General features: G+C 43.8%; 1 protein-coding gene across 2 annotated transcripts in view; it reads right to left on the bottom strand.

The window, feature by feature from the left end:
• NHSL2 (NHS like 2) overlaps positions 1–20,438 on the bottom strand; it is a 273,340-nt gene that overhangs the window by 131,219 nt on the left and 121,683 nt on the right. Inside the window, exon 2 of one of the 2 annotated variants that reach the window (XM_049643959.1) lies at positions 19,774–19,842. The exons of the other annotated variant lie outside the window; for it this stretch is intronic. Coding sequence (XP_049499916.1) covers positions 19,774–19,842 — 69 coding nt within the window. The remainder of the gene's footprint in view (positions 1–19,773; positions 19,843–20,438) is intronic. 2 annotated transcript variants of the gene reach the window in all.

Genomic DNA, 20,438 nt, shown 5'->3' with positions numbered 1-20,438 from the left:
GCCGGAGGAGGGACGAGCAAAGGAGAGAAAGGAAAGGAGGCAGGACCAAAGCTAACCCTTTCTTTTTTCTTCCTAAACTCAATCCAGATTCGCCTTCTGAGGGCTGCTTGAAACTGATCCCCGCAGCTCTGACTCGTCCTTTCTTAAAGACATAGTCTCCACTTTGGGGCGGGTGGGGGGGGGGAGGGGAGAGAGGAAAATCTCACCTAGCTAAAATATGTCCCAGAACAAAAGATGGGGGGAAGGCAACACGATCACAGAACCCCAAATGTCCCACGCCTGCACTCTTGATTCAGACTCAGAGCTAGAGGTTTCTTTGACATTCTCTCAGAGCAGCCCACTCAAGACCTCTTCTGGGTGACTCAGGAGACCCTGTTAGAAACACAGGGCCATGGTGGGGAGTTGGTCAGTTTCCAGGAACTGGAAGATTAGGAGCCACTGAGTGTGGGAAAAGGAGCACAGGATGAGGAGTCCTGCTTCAACCACTGCTCCCTATGTCACTGAGAACAAGTCACCTTCCTCCTTTCTGCCCCTGTTTCCTTTCTTGACATGTGAAAACATAATAATCACAGCCCTGCTGAGCTCCCAGCTTGCTGCAGTCTCCTGTTACAGCAGAAGGCAGCACCCTTGGGGACCTGGTATCTGATCCCGGTTCTGCTCTGGCTGCCAGATATTTACATGGACTGGAGTTGGGACCTTCTGCTGTGTTGGGTGAAGGTGGAATCTGGGTGTGAGCTTGTGAGTGGGTAGATGGGGAGCCATTTTGTTTGTGTCTGGGAGAAGGAGGAGGAACAGACCGTCTCCTAGGTTCCTTGCAAGGTGTTAGCAACCCATCAGAAGCTACCATTCGAGGGCACAGAAAGAGGCTGTGAGCACATCCTCATCTTGCCTTCACCCCCATATTTCCCATTTCCTTCTGTGGGAAAACCACCTAGGACATCATCCTGGCGGGGCCTGGAGCCAGGCTCTGGCTCTGGTGGCTCCACTGTAGCTCTTTCTTACTGTGGGCTCCAGCTCCTCTTCCTCCCTATAGCTGCCCACTTCCTCTCCACGCCTGGGCTTCTGTTCCTTTTCAACCTGTCTGCAGAGCAGGACATGGTCTCCAAGCTTCTGCCTCCTTCCTCATTGTCCCCAAAGAGCAGCACACAGCCCCATTTCCTTTTGAGGGCATAGCTCTTAGCTGTCTCTGCATTAGAATCTCCTGAAGAACTTTGGAAAAAAGCTCCTAGTCGAGCCTCATCCCTGGAGTCAGGTCCTGTTAGTCTGGGGGTGGGGGTGGGGACTGGGCACTGCCATCACGAAAGCTCTGCAGGTGATTTCAATGTGCAGTCAGAGGTGTGAACCACAGATTTGAGGGTTTCTGTTGCTTACTACATCTGGGAATCAGGGCAATGGTGACCAGATAACAGGTATGGGGAAGGACAAAGGGTCAGCATTTCCCAAAGTTCTTCCAGAAGCCCCAGGCTCCCTCCATGCATCCCTCTCAGAAGAAGATAATAGCAATGGCTCACACCACAGTGTCAGGGACAGTGCCAAAGGCTTTTCGTGTTACTTCACTGAATCCTTACCACCACTATCATCTTAGGAGGTACCATTATCATCCTCTTTTTATAGTTGAGGAAATTGAGGCATCAAATTGGTCTGTGAGTGTACAAGGGGCAGACCTGAGATTTGAACTCAGGCATGCAGCTGTCAGCCATTATTTTTCATCCCTCTGGGTGCAGTAGAATCAAGCCTGGTAATGTTCTCAGATGCTCCCCTTCTCCCTGGAAGTGCCCTCAATCTATACCTCACGTCTGAGGATGCTCTGGGGCTGAAAAAGTAGTGTCACCTAGTGTGCATTCAGGTGTCCTTTGCCTTGGGGGGTCATTTGTATTTGAGGGAGCTGCATTTGAGGGCTGACATTCACCTTTCAAGGAAGACAGAGAGCTGTAGTGGTTACAAAGTGGACTCTGGTCAGACACATCTGGATGCATGTCCCAGCTTGGCCACTTACTTGATGGTGACTGTAGAGATAAGGCTCCTTCCTTGCTAGTCTTGGTTTCCTCATTTGTCAAGTGGAATAATCATACCCAGCTCATGGGGCTGCTGTGAAAGCATATAGGTGAAGTGCCTGGCACAGAGGGGTGCTCAGTGCACATGCTTCCCAAGTCTTCAGCCTACCCAATATCAGAAGAACCTTCTAGAGCATGCTGTGGACCCCTTTGGCGACCTGATGCTGCCTTTGTACCCTTTCTTGGGAAAAAAATGCTTTTTAAAAAATGTTTTTAATGTTTATTTATTTTTGAGGTGGGGGGAGGGCAGAGAAGAGGGAGACACAGAATCCGATGCAGGCTCCAGGATCCACGCTGTCAGCACAGGGCCTGACGCGGGGCTCGAACTCACGAGCCACGAGATCATGACCCGAGCCAAAGTCAGATGCTTAGCCAACTGAGCCACCCAGGGACCCCAATGGATAAAATGCTTTTAAATGCATCCAATAAATTATGAAGGATTACAAAGGAAACTGATTACCGTATGCTGAAACACAATTTATAATCTAGTCATATGTGTTTCTTGATTAACACATTCAATATAACAAGATCTAGTAGTGGGTCTAATGACTACCATAATTAAAAAAAATTTAAATGTTTATTTATTTTTGAGAGAGAGAGAGAGAGAGAGAGAGAGAACACAAGTGCAGGGGGGGCATAGAGAGAAGGGGACACAGAATCTGAGGTAGGCTCCAGGCTGTCAGCACAGAGCCCAACACGGGGTTCCAACACATGAACCGTGAGATCATGACCTGAGCCAAAGTCAGAAGCTTAACCAACTGAGCCACCCAGGTGTCCCTATGACTATCATAATCTTGAGGTAGTGATGAGCATTCATGATTTTTTGAGCTACCTGAAACAGGTGTAATGTGATATTAAAAGAGCTGTAATTCCACTGATCTCAGTCAACAGAGGCCACTAATAGCATTGCAGTTTATTGCTCTGAAGACAGATCAGCCTGCTCCTCTGCTCCTTAGGCTCACTAGCTGTGTGATCTAGTCCAATGTATTTAGCCTCTCTGTGCCTATCTTCTTAGATGTAAAACAGGGGTTGCTAGGAGGTTGTGCAGAGTTAATGAGCATATGTAAAGTGCTTAGATCCTCAACTAGGAGGGAGCAGATGCTCTTTAAGTGTTAGCTCCTACTGGTTTTTTTTTTTTTTTTTTACAAATGGGCCTCTATAGATTAGGGTGCAGATCCAACCCCCAGAGCAAAGCGCTACCTCCAGCTAAGTTCCCCTACTATGCAAAGTAACTCCCAACACCTCACGTAATACCATGCCATTTGTATTCTTTGGAGACCTGGGATCTTTAAATGTTTCCTTTAAAACTCATGCCAAGGCTAGGTCTTCTGAGGCCAAGAAGAGAGCTCCTTTTCAGGGACTGCCTGCCCTTGGGCTTTACCTCAGGAGAGTCCCCCAAGGCCTCTCCCTGTAGCCTCCCTCATGACTTCACTTGCTGTCCCCCCTCCCCCAGCTGTCCAGGGCACTGCAGTCACTGGCTCTGCCATGTCCTGGGCCTCCCATTTAAGAGTCTGGGGGTTGCCTACAAACTTCTAACAAGCTAAAGGGAAATTTGGAAAACTGCAGCCTCTCTAACTTATTGCAGTTGTCATGGGTCAGGGAGGGGGTTGATCCCCCCTTTCACTGTGCAGATGTGGCAACTTAGTCGGGCCCTCTCTCCTTCCACTCTTCACCCACCTCCCCGACTTGAGTCTGCTCTGCTGCTTGAGCCTTCCTAATCCATGCTTCTGTTCCCGTTGCATGCAAAGAATGTCAACAGCCTGGAGGAAGCTTACTGTTCATGAATCCAAGCTCCTTGAACACCACCCCACTCCACATCCTGCCAAGTCAGAGAGGAAGAAGCGGGGGCTGTGGTAGGGGAATGGAGCTAGCCAAGGTCTGATAGTCAGCAAGAGGGAGAACTGGCACTGAGACCCAGGTCAAGGGGTCACAGAATCTGAGTTCTAGAAAGAAGTTTAGTTTAGTGCCATTCCCATTACATCACCCACCTCTCAGAACCACACCCCCCTCCAAATCCTATTGTTTCAGGTAACAACTGGAAATGTTGTTTTTGTCAGAACCAGAATCGCTACTTCCCTTTCTAGGCAGTCATTTTGGAAAAAGCAGACAATACTCCATCTCCTTCTCCCACTTCTCCCCCAGGCTTCTAAAGGTAGCCTTCCAGCATCTGTTGGCCCAACTTTCTTCCTTATCTGTTCTAGGCATGGACAGTCCCTGCCTGTTCATCAACCATGTTCCCAAATATTTCTACCATTCTGGGCCTCAAATCAGTTTGCCAATCTCATGTTATTAGACCTCCCTGTTGCCTTGAATCTCCTAGGATATACTAGACTGTGTCTGCCTGCCCTCTGTTGCCCTAACACCTGGTATCAGGCCTGCCATAGAATGGACATTCAGTCTTTAAGAAATGAGTGAATGAATGAAAGAAGATGCTTGTGTTGCAAGGGATAAAGAGAGGAATAAGACACAGATATCCCTGCCCTACAAGAGCTTAGAATGTACTTATGAAGACGATATATAAAATAATAGAAATATGTGAATAGAGAACGAGGCCGCCATATTTGACTTTTCCTGTAGACCAACCAGAGTTCTGGGGCACTGTAAATAGGTTGGAATACAAAAGCTGTTGGGTGCAAGGGCACGACAGTTCAGGTCAAGTCATAGAGCTGCGTCTAGGATGAAAGTGGGCATGAAGCTAAACATCAGGCTGTAATAGAGCTGGGAGCATTGGGAAAAGCAGATATGGTTTCCAAGAACCAGAGACACCAAGGTAGCAAAAGCAGGTTTGGAGTGGAAAAGAAAGATTCTGGAAATATGTCTTTGAGGTCTAGTGTGTAGCTATAGAGTTTTGTTAGTAAACTGGAGGGGAAAGGGACCAGAGGCAGGAAGGTAGAGGATAGATGAGAATTATCTGAATGAGAATAGAAGCAGTGAGAAAGGAAAGACAGAGCCAGGGCAAAAATGGCTCCAAAAATGGAACCAATTCCATCTGGTGAGTCAGAAGCTGATGATATTGCCACTGAAATGGGCAAGTATTGGAAGGATGCGAGTGTAGCTTTAGGTCTTCTTACTCCTCAACTTCATGTATTCACTCGTCAAACATTTATTCGACACCCACGACATAGCCCTCAACTGTGTGCGTGTGTGTGTGTGTGTGTGTGTGTACACATTCTAACCTCTAGGGAGAGAGCCTCTAGGGCTCTCCTGCCCCTTTGCCTTCAGGAAGCATAAGGGAGGGCAAAAGAGGCTCCTATATCTTTGCTACTCAGAGTGTGCTCTGTAAACAAGCTGTATCTCTATTACTTGGGAGCGTGTTAGAAAATGAAGAATTTCAGATTCCACCTAAGACCTTCTTAAATAGAGTTTGCACCTTGCTTCTTAAACTTTAACATGCAAACCATCATCTAGGGGCACCTCGTTGGCTCAGTTGGTTGAATATCTGACTCTAGATTTTGGCTCAGGTCATGGTCTCATGGTTCGTGGGTCCAAGCCTCAAATAAAGCTCCATGCTGGTGGTGTGGAGACTGCTTGGGATTCTCTCTCTCTCTCTCTCTCTCTCTCTCTCTAAGTAAATAAATAAAAACTTAAAAAAAAACCCATCATCTAGAGATCTTGTTTTCTATGTTGCTGGCCCATGGATCACACTGAATAGCAAGGAACCAGGCCACAAAAAGGGACCAGTGTTCTGGGGATAGAGCTTTTCATTGGAGGGGCAAAGGGAAACTGAGCAGGCTAGGGTTATGGGTTTATTTGGGGGGCCCTTCAGGCAGGTGGGGAAGTACGTTTCTAAGCAGCCTCTCGCCAGGTCCCCCAGAAAGCTGCTCAGTGCTGTCTCTGGTCTGGAGCAAGGTCTGGTGCTTCCCACATAATGTAGCCCAACTCTAGACAGGGTGAGCAAGCCACATAGGGCTTTGGGTCCAGAGCCACGCTTCCAAATGAAAAGTCCTCTGAGTCCTTTGAGGTCTCAGCATGATGGTCTACAGCTGGCTAAAGAATTGGAGTTTTGGGGTCCCAGACAACATGTCTTCCAATCAGAGACACAACTAATGGAGGATAAGAGAGGACTGCCCCCAGTTCATACTTTGTTGGGAACCTAAGACTCACAGGGCAGCCATCTGGGACAGTGTGTTTTATGAGGTCACATGTAAGTAGATTTTAATGAAGGCATAACAAATCTACAAGGAAAATATATCAGGTAGTGAAAGTACAGGTGATTTTTATTTTCTTCTGTGATACTTTTCTGGTTTGACCACAATTAACCTGTGTTAGTTAAAAAACCTGTAATTAACAAAGGCTTTATTGCAAAAATAAAATTAATACAAAGAAAAATCATGGCAATATACAAATAAGTGCTGACTTTCATGGTGCAATTGATTGTATGGGGATGCGAGAGGGACTTCCAAAGTGAAAGGCAGAGTGACAGGGTGGAAAAGAGGTGTCTAAGATTGCCGAGCCTTTATTCTGAAGTTGGGATGAGCCAAACTCAAAACCCAGATCTCCCAGAATGCAAAGCTGCTCAGCACTGGTCAGGCCCTAACCTGGGTAACTGTATTCACTTCTAGGATCAGAGGGTTTAGAAGTAGAAGAATCTGAGTGACTACAGGGCCAACCCTATCCTTTTTTTTCTTACCGGATGGAATCGAGATGCAGGTGGGTGAGGACACTGAGGGCTCTGTTTGTGTGTGTGTGTGTGTGTGTGTGTGTGTGTGTGCTGTTTTTAGCCTCAGGCATTTTTTATTCTCTCATTTATGGTACAGCAGCAGCTAAGTGGTATAGAGTCTACTAGGAGTGTGGCAGAAAACACCCCAAGCCAACTCAAAATCCGTAAGATGAAACAAACTTTCCCACCCTGGGGATCATACTCATTGACTGAGTGTCTACCAAACAGCAGGCCTCAGAAAGGTCACTGTTACCCTGGTTTCATAGACAAGAAAACAGACTTGGAGAAGTTAAGTGATTTAAGGCCATACAGCTATTAGATAGTGAGGCTGAATTCACTTTGAACCCAGGTCTGTCTGGATATGAACTTCAGCTCTCTACACTGCATCCTCTTCTTTGAAGTGTGTTAGGGGAAAGAGTGTGGGCTGATGAGGAAGAGGCTAGCTCAACGTGGGATGAAAACAAGGGTTTTGGCACAGGCAGTATTTTATTATTTGTGCTCCAACACACCAGCACTTCAGAAAACAAACTAAGATGGGGTAAAGGCAGGACTTCTGGACTTGCTGAGTCCAGATCATAGTGTGGCCACATGTTTGCCAAGTGCCTTCAGTTCCCTGCCATCAGTCCCTGGTTTCCTTCCGGAGGGGCTTAAAACAACTGATCCCTAACATCCCTACGAACATTCTGGAACTTGGTAAAGAGTTACAAGTCTCTTCCTCAATAGGGTATGCTTTTCCCAGTTGGAAGAAACCTATACTTTACTGGGAGCCAAATGAAAGCCACCTGAGTCTTCCCTTTCACAAAGACAGGGTCTTGCTATTAAGGGTCTCCCAGAAGAAAGGTTTCAGAACCCCTGTAAACAGGAGGCTCTTCTTCTAACTTCTTCTATTCCTTCCTGCTGTTTAAGCCTTCAGTACACTGACCTTTCATTAATGTACCTTTGTGTCCTATGAAAATATGGCCTCTCCTTCTCATGGTATAAAATGCTGATGTCAGTATTCTCGCACCAGGATCTGCCCTTCACTGTGAAGTTGTCCTCAGGTGTACTCTCTAGATCCATCCACACTTTTCAACAGGTTAGAGCTAGTAGAGACCAATGAAGATCTTACATCTATATTCTAAAAGCCATAATCCACTTTCATGTGCTGCCCATTGAAGAAGAACACAGTAGATGGAATATAACTGATGACAAAATGGTGCGTGTAAACAGGAGTTCGGTCCACATCTATCAGATACATAGCAGCCATTTTACTCAGGTCAAAAGACGTCTTAGAAAGAATATCATCTAGCTGCAGACAGACAGGATCCTCATCTCTCCCAAATCGGAGAACCAATACCTTCTCTGCAGTACTTTTTATTGTTTGGTCTACTTCTTTTTTGCTAGTTAGCTTGGGCAACAGGAAGCTCATCTTGCCATAATCCAAATATTTATCCTTACTGTCAGTCTTTCTTTGTACAAGTCACCTCCTGCTCTTCCACTTGACTGTTCGCAACTCTGACCACTTCTCCAAAATGTCGGCACACAGGCGGTTCCCGTCTTCTACACCAAAAGCAGAGACCCTAACTCAAAGTAACCCAGGGGCTGCTGCCTCCCAACTCTGGCGGACCACTTAAAAAACTGGAAATGGAGAAAGCGAGGGCTCTGTACTTTGGCACAGGCTCATCTCTCTGTATCATCCTCCCCTCTGGCCCTGTGTGCCCACCCACTGTGTGTCTGGCACTGTTATAGGCACCTGAGGCACATCAGTGACAAAAAGTCCCTGCCCTAGTGTGCTGTGATTAAGTCATATCATTTATTTCTTCAGCAAAAATTCATGGAACACTTATGTGTGGGGCCCTGTGTGAGGCATAGCTGTTTTAAGTTTGGGGTAACTGTCTGTTCATAGTTTTGGTCTCCTCCATCCCCCCTCCTGTCAATGCTTTGTGGACAGTGAATAAATCAATGAATAATGACATGGCCAAGGTCACACAGCAACCTTGAGATGGTGCTGGCACTGAAACCCTGGTACCCTGATAACTAGAGCACTTGCTCCTGCCCTTCATTACAGTCGGCCCAGATCTTTGTAAGTTCCCTCACCTTGGGTGGGAAAGGTCAGAGAGGAGAAGGTCAAGGGCTGGCTCAGACTCACCTCAGCAGAACTATTTGGAAAGAGGAGACCCACCCTATCAGGACCCTCTCCAGGAAGACTGGGTAAGTCGCCTGCTTCCAACAATTCTGCTCAAAAGCTTGGGAGAAGCAAGAAGAGTCACTCTCCAGTAAGACCCTGTCGGCTCCATCACTCTGCAGAGGAACTGATCATGTTTTTAAATCCTTTTTTTCTTTAACGTTTATTTATTTAGAGAGAGAGAGAGAGAGTGGGGGAGAGGCAGACAGAGAGGGGGGATAGAGGGAGAGAGAGAATCCCAAGCAAGCTCTGTGCTATTATCGCAAAGCCAGATGCAGGGCTCGGACTCGTGAACCATGAGATCATGACCTGAGCTGAAGTCGGACACTTAACCGACAGAGCCACCCCGGTACCCCAGGGGAATGATCATTTTTAGGTACATTTCATTTCTGTGTTAAAACAAAGCCACCACCGGGGCTGCAGGCTCAGAGACATTCCCCATCCATCCCCACGCCTGGGCGCCAGATTCTTTTCCTCTGAGCCAGAAGCAGCACCTGCCCATCGCAGCTGGAGCGGCTGCACTGCAGCGCCCTCTGCTGGGCGCTGGGCGGCCTTGGCTGTTCCATGGGGCGGAGGAGGAACGCGGGCGGGAGCCGGCCACTTCCAAGGAGCTTCTTGTTCCGGAGGTACTGAGGGACCATGACTCATTGTGCCGGCTGCGCCCGCTCCAGTCGCCCCCGCAGCCTCGCCGCCTCTGCACCCGCTTGGTGACGCACCAAGATGCCCGGAGCTGCTCTGCGCACGAAAAGGAGCCCCGGGCAGCCCCCCTATGGCAGCTGTGTGCCAGCACCTGCTCCGCCAGCCGGTGCTTAGCCCTGCCCCAACCCACCGCGTTGTGGAAGCTTCCGGAGCTGGAAGACCCACTCACCACCACAGTGATTGAATCTTTACCAGTAACCTCAAATAGGGGTTGTTTTGTTACATGGCCTTCACGGAATGGGAAACTGAGGATGAGAGAAAGGTGAAGTGACGGCCAGGGTCAAGAAGGTAAGAAGCGGGGGGAAGCACTAGATTAACCAGTTATCCCTGACTCCAAAGTTCAAGGTGCGGTTTCCACAGGATCAAGCTGCAGTGTCCTCCTAAGCAGCCTGCCTCCCCACAACACACACATACACAGAAAGGTAAGGTTGGACCACATCATAGAGGACCTTCAAAGTCAACCACTATAATAAACATCGACTATTTGGGAAATTAAAGAAAAGCTATAAATGGTATTTGAGAAGAAAGTCAGGTGGGTGTTCAGCTTGACTCCCTAATCATGTTTTATTATGGAGTAGAGGACATGATCAGAGCTTTGAGTTAGGAAGATGCACCCAAAGGAAAAACAGATCAGAGAAATGGACCTACGGTAGTTCAGTAGCACTCAGAAGGGTCTAAGTCAGAATCATGAGAATGGGGGAAAAAAAGAAACAGATCCAAGAATGGGAAAAGAGTTAATGATAGATTGGATTTTTAAAATGAGGTAAGTACAATCCATATAGCACTTTGTACCTCCTAGGGTATTTACTGCAATCAATTTTGCCTTCTTTACTAGAGTGATGTTTTGTTGGTCTTGTTAGATGCTAAGATCCATAGAGTAGTGCTGGTGGCTCAAGCCCCACTCCTGCCTTGGAGACCATGACCCTGTAGGGGGAAGGGGAGAGTACACATGTCTGGGGGCAGTGTCCATCCTGTCAGCCAGATAGAACATGGGAGGGCAGAGCTCCTTGTCCAGACAGCATCTGCACATGCCAAAGAACCCCTAAACCAGCCCCTATGTCCTTGGGAAAAGTTTGGAGGGTTTTAGTTAAACTGCAAGGCTGCCTTATGCTACCAAATATCCTCCTTCAGTTTGCCACAGCCACTGAGTGGGCAGCTCTATCCTAAGGCCAAGGATCAAGACCTTGAAACTGGCTGTGAGTGCCTGCTGCCAGCTAGTAACACTGAATGAACATACCCCTGGGCAGGCAGCATGGCGCTATTGTGGTAGAATGGGCCATTTTTATTCGAGGGTAAATTATCCAGGCACCAGCACCCCCACCAAGACAGAAATTCCATAGAACTGGGGAATGTTATGTCAGCAGTGGACCCACAGGTAGCCAGATCCACCTCCATACCCACACTGTTAGTCTATCCAGAACATCAGGCCCAATAAGCCCAGCTACTAACCCAGCTCATCTTCCCCTATATACCCAATATGGATGGACACATCAATGAGTGCACCCTGCTGGGAATGGGTGGATCCATAGTTCTCCAGGATCTCACCCTACAGAAAGCAGCATGTAATAGGGGGCTGCTCCTAATTCCTGGTACTTCCCAACCTCTACCATTCATACTTGCAGTCATCCTGGGCTCTCCCAGATAGAAAATCAGGACTCCACTGTCTCCTCATGTTACTATGTGCTGCTTGTCTACCTCATCCACTCCTCAGTCCCTTCCTTGAAGTTCAACGAAGTACATTATCAAGCCAGAATTTGGGGAGTTTTTTTTCTTTCTAATCAGGAAAAGGATTTGCCCCCACCTTGGGGTACCACTGAACAACAGACCTAGTGCCCAGAGTCCATGTTTCTAATAAATATTTACCCATGGAGTTGAAGTACAGGCTTTTACAAATACATAGGAACAAACGTGTGGGGGGGGGGGGGGGGGAGGGTATTGTGTGGGTTATTTAGCCCCTAAGCATCTTTCATGTGAGCCCTGGTGTTCTTTGTGAAGGAGAAAAAGTTCTATGGAAAAGAGGAGAAAAGATGTCAATTCTCCTTAAATTAATCTGTAAACTCATTACCATCCCAATCAAATCTGCACAGGAATTGTTCATAGAACCTGACAAACTGATTTGAACATCCATAATGAAGAGAATATTTATACAAAGAGCTAAAACAATTGTGGGGGGAAGGACAATGAGGAATAATTTATTATGCAAGGTATAAAATCTATAATAATTAATAAGATGTGATATTGGCACAGAAATAAACAAATGAATGAAAGAGAATAGAAAGCCCTCAAATCAACACATTTAAAGATACTAAATAAATAATCTAAGTGGCCTTTACAAGCCAATGGTGAAAGGATGGACTGTTCAATACATAGTATGGGAACAACTGGCTTTTCATTTGGAAAAAACTAAAATTAGATCCCTACTGCATTCTAAACACACACACACACACACACACACAATTCCAGATAGCTCAAACAACTAACATAAGAAATAAAACATAGGGGTGCCTGGGTGGTTCAGTTGGTTAAGCATCTAACTCTTCAATTTTGGCTCAGGTCATGATCCCATGGTTCGTGAAATCGAGCCCCACATTGGGATCTGTGCTGAAATGACAGTGCAGAGCCTGCTTGTGATTCTCTTTCTCTGCCCCTCCCCCACTCAAGCTCTATCTCTCAAAATAAATAAATATTTAAAAAAATAAAACATACCTATAACTACAATGGAAAACATATAGATGTAATTGTTTGTGACTTTGGTGTACAGAAATCCTTTTAAAACAATACACACACAACACACAAGGCATAAAGGAATGGCTGATAAATCTGAATCTACATCAAAAACACTTCTTAGATGAAAGACACCATCAATAGAGGTAAAAGACAACTGATAAACTGGGAGAAATATATTACTTGCAACATATGTATTAGGTAAAAAATTAATCTGTGTGTGTGTGTGTGTGTGTGTGTGTGTGTGTGTGTAAGAGAGAGAGAGAGAGAGAGAGAGAGAGATTTCTGTAAATCAATAAAAAGGGAAACAACCCAAAGGAAATATGGCAAAGTATATGGTCAACCTATTCAGGAGAGTTGCAATTAGCCAATAGACATTTGAAGAAATGCTCAACCTCTAGTAATCAAGTAAATGAAATGAAATAAAAACAACCACCAGATACCATTTTTCACCTGTCACCCTGGTAATTAAAAGTTTGATTTTATCAAGTGTTGGCATGGAGGTGAGCAAAATGGCTACTCTCATACACTCCTGGGTGGAGTACAGCATTACTGGCAGGAATTTGGAAGCACCTAGTAGTATGTAAAATACACATTCTCTATAACCCAGAGTGTGTAAGATGATTTACTTATTATTTAATTTATTCTATACATATATAATATAATGTATAATATATTTACTAAATTATTGAAATAAAATTATTTAATAATTTATTTAATATTTATTGAATGGATGTTTATTGAAATATCAGCCATCAAAATGTAGAAACAATCTAAGTTCATAAAATAGGTAAATAGTTAAATAAACTGATAAAAGTCATACTCTGCAAAATTAGTTAACATTTTAAAAGATTAAGTTAGGACTTCTGCTTCTGGGAAGACAGAGTAGATATACATTTCCTTATTCCTCCTAAGTAAAACTACAAACTACAAACTAAGTACAACCAAGACCCCTCAACAATATAAATAAAACAACACAAAAGACTCGGAAAGATCGAGGGAGGAAGGAACACCAGCGAGAGGCCTCAGAACTCGAGGAATGACATGTCGGTATGTTCCCTGGATCTCTGTTTTGCTTCATATACTCCAGAGTTGAAGCTCAAAAAGCTTGCAATCTGGAAACACCAATGGGTGCAGACAAAAGCAAAACCAAAAAGTCTGTGCCTCTAACCAAAGGACCAGAAAAGGAGATAGACTAACAAGGTAGAAAATTCTAGACAATAACTCCTTTGCTTCAGCAAATACCACAGGAAGAAAAAAATGTGGCTCCATCCCCAACCCCACCTGCAATGGAAAGGTTGAAAAAAGACTTCTACCCTTGCTAAGCCATAGCTAGGTACCCCAGGTACCCCAAACCTCCCTACTAGGATGATGGCAGAGAAGGCTGAGTGGGGAGCTGGGATAGACCCACTAAATGAAAAATCAGCAAGGATATAGAAGAACTCAGCGACACCCTCACCCAACAGGATCTAATTTGACGTTTATAGAACACTCCATCCAACAACAGAATAATACCCATTCTTTTCAAATGCCCATGGAATACAGACTATGTTAGAGCACATCCTGTGCCATAAAACAAACCTTGACAAATTAAAAAACAATGAAAAGAAAATGGAATATATTCTTTACCCACGATGGAATCGAAGCAGAAGTCAACAATAACAGAGAGATAACAGGAAAATATCTAAACACTTGAAAACTAAACAGCACAGTTCTAAATAACCTGTGGGTCAGAGATGAAATCTCAAGAGAGATTTTAAAAATACATTGAACTGAATGAAAATGAAAATACAACATAGCAAAATTTGTGGGATGCAACTAAATCAATGTTCATTAAAGGGAAATCTATAGCACAAAATACTTACACTAGAGAAGAGAAAAGGTCTCAAATCAATAATCTAATTTCCTACCTTAAGAACTAGGGGGTGGGGATCAAAAATAGAGCCAAAGCAAGCAGAAAACAGGAAATTAAAATAAGAGGAAAAATCAATAAAATTGAAAACAGGAAAATAATTAGAGAAAATCGATGAAGCAAAGAGCTGGTTCTGTGAAAAGATCAGTGAAATTGACAAACTCTGGTAAGACTGACAAAGAAAAAAAGAGAAAATACAAATTACTAATATCAGGAACAAAATGAATATCACTTCAGACCCCTCAGAAGTCAAAAGGATAATAAAGAAATACTAACAACAACTTTGCACACTTGGAGAATTTTGACAAAATTAACCAAGTCCTTGAAAAACACAAACTCCTAAAACTCACTCAATAGGAAATAGATGACTTGACTAACCCTGTAACTATTAAGAAAATTGAATTCATGATTTAAACCCCCCAAAAAGAAATTTTCAGTTTCACTGGAGAATTCTACTAAATGTTAATACCAATTCTACACAATCTCTTCCAGAAAATAGGAGAGAAGAAAATGCTTCCTAACTTATTTTATGAAACCATTACTATCTTGATGCCAAAACCAGATGACAGTCATACACAAAAAAGAAAACTACAGACCAATATCCCTCATGAATATAGAAGCAAAACTTCTCAACACAACATTAGCAAATAGATTTCAGTAATATGTAAGAAGAATTATATACCATTATCAAGTGGGGTACATTCCAGGGATGCAAGACACTTTCAGTACCTCAAAATAAATCAATGTAATCCACCATATTAACAGACTAAAGAAGAGCAATCATATAATTATATCAATGCAGAAAAAGCACTTAACAAAATCCAGCACTCATTATGATTTTTTAAAAAAAAAAGCCTTTCAGAAATAGGAAAAGAAAGGAATTTCCTCAACTTGAAAAATAGCATCTATAAAAAACTTATAACTAACACTAAACTTAGTGGTGAAAGACTGAATGCTTTCCTCCTCAGATTAGTAACAAGGCAAGGATGTGTTAAAAAGAAAACCACAGGGGGGCGCCTGGGTGGCGCAGTCGGTTAAGCGTCCGACTTCAGCCAGGTCACGATCTCGCGGCCCGGTCCGTGAGTTCGAGCCCCGCGTCAGGCTCTGGGCTGATGGCTCAGAGCCTGGAGCCTGTTTCCGATTCTGTGTCTCCCTCTCTCTCTGCCCCTCCCCCGTTCATGCTCTGTCTCTCTCTGTCCCAAAAATAAATAAAAAACGTTGAAAAAAAATGGTTTAAAAAGAAAACCACAGGCCCCACAGGCACCTAGGCCAAGTCACCAAACCAGGGCTTAATCCATAACCTAACTGTACTTTCAACCTCCCTAGAAATGTAGTCTTAACTGGTGAGTCAGAAATTTTCTGATCAGCACCAATGAGGTAATCTGTCACATGGGTTCTCCATTCCCCAAAGGAAGATGAGGTAATCCACCTAATAAGACCTCCTGCCCTTGTCCTTCTAAGTTACAGTGAACTTGCCTTAAACAATCTTTTCCTTTCTTTTGATAACTTCTTATCCCACCCTCCTTCCTATATACCTACCATTTTGTACAACTCCTCAGAGCTCCCCTCTATTTGCTAGATGGGATGCTGCCCGATTCATGAATCACCTAATAAAGCCAATGTCTGCCTTCACTACTCTAATTCAACATAATGCTGGAAGTTCTAGCCAGTATAATTAGGAAAGAAAAGGAAATGAAAGGCATGCAAATTGTAAAGGAAGAAATAAAACTGTCCCTATTTGGGGGCACCTGGGTGGCTCAGTTGGTTAAGTGTCCAACTCTTGATTTTGGCTCAGGTCATGACCTCACAGTTTGTGAGATCGAGGCCTACATCAGGCTCCCCGCTGACAGTGGAGAGCCTGCTTGATATTCTCTCTCTGCCTCTCTCTCTCTCTAAAAATAAATAAATAAAAATTAAAAAAAAACCACTGTCCCTATTTGGAGAGGACATGATGGTACATGTAGGAAGTCCCAAAGCTACAAATTCCTAGAACTAATAAGTGAGTTAAGCAAAGTTGCAGGATACAAGCATATACAAATAAATGGTATCTCTATATACTAGCAATGAAGAAATGGATGCCAAAATTAAAAATACAACACCATTTACAATTTCTCAAAATGAAATATTTAAAACTTATTATGTGGCTACAATAATAAAGATCTGGTGGTCTTTATGGTCCTGGTGGAGGGATAGATACATAGATCAATGGAGCAGAGTAGAGAACCCAGAAATCAGACCTACACAAATACTCCCAACTGACTTTCAGTGAAGGTGCAAAAACAATTCAATGGAAGAAAGATAGCTTTTTCAAATAGTGCTGGGGCACCTGCACGTAGGCAAAGTGGTGAACTTTGACCTGTGTAGTGGGTTGAATGGTAGCCTTCAAAAAGATATTGCTGCATCCTTATCCCCAGAACTTGTGACTGTTACCTTCCTTGGGAAAAATGGGTCTTTGCAGATGTCATTAAGTCAAGGATCTTCACATGAGAAGATTATTTTGGATAATCCAAGTGGGCCTTAAATCCAATGACAAATATCCTTATGAAATAGACACACAGAGAAAGTGATGTGGAGATCAAGGCAGAAATTGGAGTGATATGGTCACAAGATAAGGAAGCCAAGGATTGTTGGCAGCCAGCAGAAGCTGGAAGAAGCAAGGAAGGATTTTCTCCTAGAGCTTCACAAAGGGAGCATGGCCCTGCTGACACTTTGCTTTTAGACTTCTAGGCTCTACCACCATGAAAGAGTAAATTTCTCTTGTTTCAAGCTACCAAGTTTATGGGAATTTGTTATGCCAGTCTCAGGAAACTAATGCAACCTGTTTCATACCTTAAAAAATCAACTTAAAATGCACCACAAGCTAACCTTATTGTGGTAATCATTTTGCAAATTAATTTTTGCAAATTATGTATGTCAAATATATCTCAACAGAGCTGGTAAATGCCTCACAAACTTAAATGTTAAATGGAAAACTAAAATTTTTAGACAAATAAAAATGGACTCTAGAGCTAGATCTTATACTTAATGATCAAAACATGATGAACAGTCAATTCACTGAAAAGGATATATAGATGGCAAGTAAGCACATGAAAAGATGTTCACTTGCCATCAGGGACATGCAAATTAAAATCACAATAAGATATCGCCACACACCTATCAGAATGCCTAAAAAAAAAAAAGTGACCACACCAAATTCTGGTGAAGATGCCAAGAAACTGGATCCCTCATACATTGCTGAGAGGAATGTAAAATGATATGGCCATTTTGCAAAAGAGTTTGGCAGGTTACTTTAAAATCTATATTTGCAACTACTAGATGACCCAGCACATGCATTGTTGGGTATTTACCCCAGAGTAATGAAAACTGCCCACATAAAAACCCGTTTTATGATTGTTCGTGGCAGCTTTATTTATAATAGCCAAAAAATTAGACACAATCCAGATGTCCTTCAATGAGTGAATGGATAAGCTGTGTGGTATATCCAAGCCATGGAAAGCTACTCAGTAATAGAAAGGAACAGAATGTTGATACACACAACAATCTGGACGAATCTCCAGATAATTCAGCTGACTAAAGAAAACAAACCATCCCTAATATACTAGATGATGCTATTTACATGACATTATTGAGATGACCTAATTTTAGGAATGGGGAACAGATTAGTGGTTGCCAGAGATTAAGCAGGAGGTAGGACTGGGAGGAAAGTGAGTGTAGCTGTGAAAAGGGAACTTGAAAGATCCTTGTGATGATGGAAATCTTCTATATCTTGACTGTATCCATGTCATTGTCCTGCTTGAGATATTGTACTATAGTTTTGCAAGAGGGGCACCTAGGTGGCTCAGTCAGTTAAGTGTCCAACGCTCGGTTTCAGCTCAGGTCATGATCTCACTTTGTGAGATAGAGCCCTGAGTCAGGCTCTGCACTGACAGTGCGGAGCCTGCTTGGGATTCTATCTCTCCCTCTTTCTCTGCCCCTTACCCATTCTCTCTCTCTCTCTTTCTGTCTCTGTCTCTGTCTCTCTTTCTCTCCCTCTCTCTCTCTCTCTCAAAATAAATAAATAAACACTTATAGTTTTACAACAGGTCACCACTGAGGAAAACTGGGTGAAGAGTATGTGGAGTTTCTCTGTATTCTTTCTTTTTTTTTAAAGTTTGTTTGTGTATTTGTTTATTTATTTCAAGAGGGAGAGGCAGAGAGAGAGGGAGAGAGAAAGAATCCCAAGCAGGCTCCATACCATCAGCACAGAGCCTGACGTGGGGCTTGGACTCATGACCCTGAGATCATGACCTGAGCTGAAATCAGGAGCAGACACTTAACCGACTGAGTCACCAAGGCGCCCCCTCTGATTATTTCTTAAACTGCATGTGAATCTACAGTTATCTCACTATTTAGTTAAAAAAAGAATGAGTTAGATCCATGTGTCCTAACATGGCAAGTTTTCCAAGGTATACTGTTAAATGAAAAAAGTAAGTTACAAATCAATATATATGGTTTAATAGCATTTATTTTGAATACCCACACACAACCAAACTATGTATATATACAAAAAGACTTGGAAGAGGGTACTCTACACTGATGACAGTGGTTACCTCTGGGGAGCAGAGTTGGGAGGGGGAGAGGATTTTAATCATATCTGGGTTTTTTTTTTCACTATGAGAATATATTCATATGCAACTTGTATAGTGAAAACATTATCCTGGACATAGTTACAGTGTTCTAGGAATCCAAACCTGTTTTGCTTGCCCTAAACTGACCTATCCCTGCTTCACCACCAGAGGACCCAGCTCATGACCCCTTGCCCTTGAACCTCAAGGAAGTGGCTCTAGAGCCTACCTAATTTGGAAAGAGTCCCACCCATACTACCTTTGAAGTATGCAAGTAGTACCTGGAAGGGCTGATATACCCATGACCATGAATCTACCCACTGCTGATCAATGCAACAGTAGTTTTCATAAGGCAAGTTGACAAACAGATATGCAAGTTTCAATCCTGGGGGCAGCAAAGAGCTCCCTACCCTCTGACCCAAAAACATGGCAGTAGTTGAGCCTCTTTGGAAGAAACAGAGAGCAGCAGGCATGGGTAACAATTGGATATGTATACTCAGCTGTGCCTGGAGGAGAGCAGACTCATAGTAGGGTGGCCCCTGAGAGTGCATTCATTCATTCACCATATATTTATTGAGCACCTACTATATGCCAGGTATTATTCTAGACACTAATAACCACAGTGAATAAAACGAAGTCCCTGCCCTCATGGGGCTCTCATTCTAGTGGGGGAGCAGACGATAAGCAAGATAAATAAATTATATGTTAGGTGGTATTAGGTGCCATGAAAGAAAACACAGCATGGAAAGAGGATATAAGGTGTTGGGAGTTGGGGGTTGAAATTTTAGAAAAGGTGGCCAGAGAAGGCCTCACTGAGAGGGTAACATTTAGGTGGAGATCTGAAGGACGAGAGAGAGCCAGCTACAAAAATATCCAGTGGTTCTGGATATCTTCTGTTTCCCCCACTAGATCTTCTCCACCCTTCTCCACCCAGCTTTGTGCCCTGGTAGGCTGACCTGTATGGACTGCATCAACAGGTTCCCTTGCCCTCTGGCTTCGGGTTAGGTTTGACCAATGGGAAGCACCTGCAAGGAGATCAGAAAGAAAAAGAAAGTGAGATTTTTTTTTCACTAGCTCTCTCTTTGCAGGTTCACCATGGGTTGGCCACATCCCTCCACCAAAGATTACAGCCCTGAAAGGTGGCCCTCTCCATACAGCAACCTTTCCCTAGTTCCCATAACCACTCTCTTCCAGGATCCTGACTGATACCCTGGGGATAAAAGCATTCTAGGCAGAAGTAAAAACAAGTACAAAGCACAAACCTGCCTGGAAAGCTTAAAGAATGATCAGGAGACAAGCATGGCTGTAATGGAGGAGGTGACAGATGAATTTGTAGGAGATATTGTCAAGGACATAAGGGGGCTCCAGATTATGAGGTTCTTGCAGGCTACCATAAAGGCTTTAGCTTTTTTAAGAAAAAAATTTATGTTTATGTATTTTTGAAAGAGAGAGAGAGCATGCATTAATTGGGAGGGGCAGAGACAGAGGGAAACACAGAATCTGAAGCAGGTTCCAAGCTGTCAGTACAGAGCCTGACGTAGGACTCGAACTTATGAACCATGAAATCATGACCTGAGCCAAAGTTGGACGCTAACTGACTGAGCTACCCAGGCACCCAAGG

Source organism: Panthera uncia, chromosome X (assembly GCF_023721935.1).
Source record: "Panthera uncia isolate 11264 chromosome X, Puncia_PCG_1.0, whole genome shotgun sequence".
NCBI classification, from domain to species: Eukaryota; Metazoa; Chordata; class Mammalia; order Carnivora; family Felidae; genus Panthera; species Panthera uncia.
This window is presented reverse-complemented; position numbering and strand designations above follow the sequence as displayed.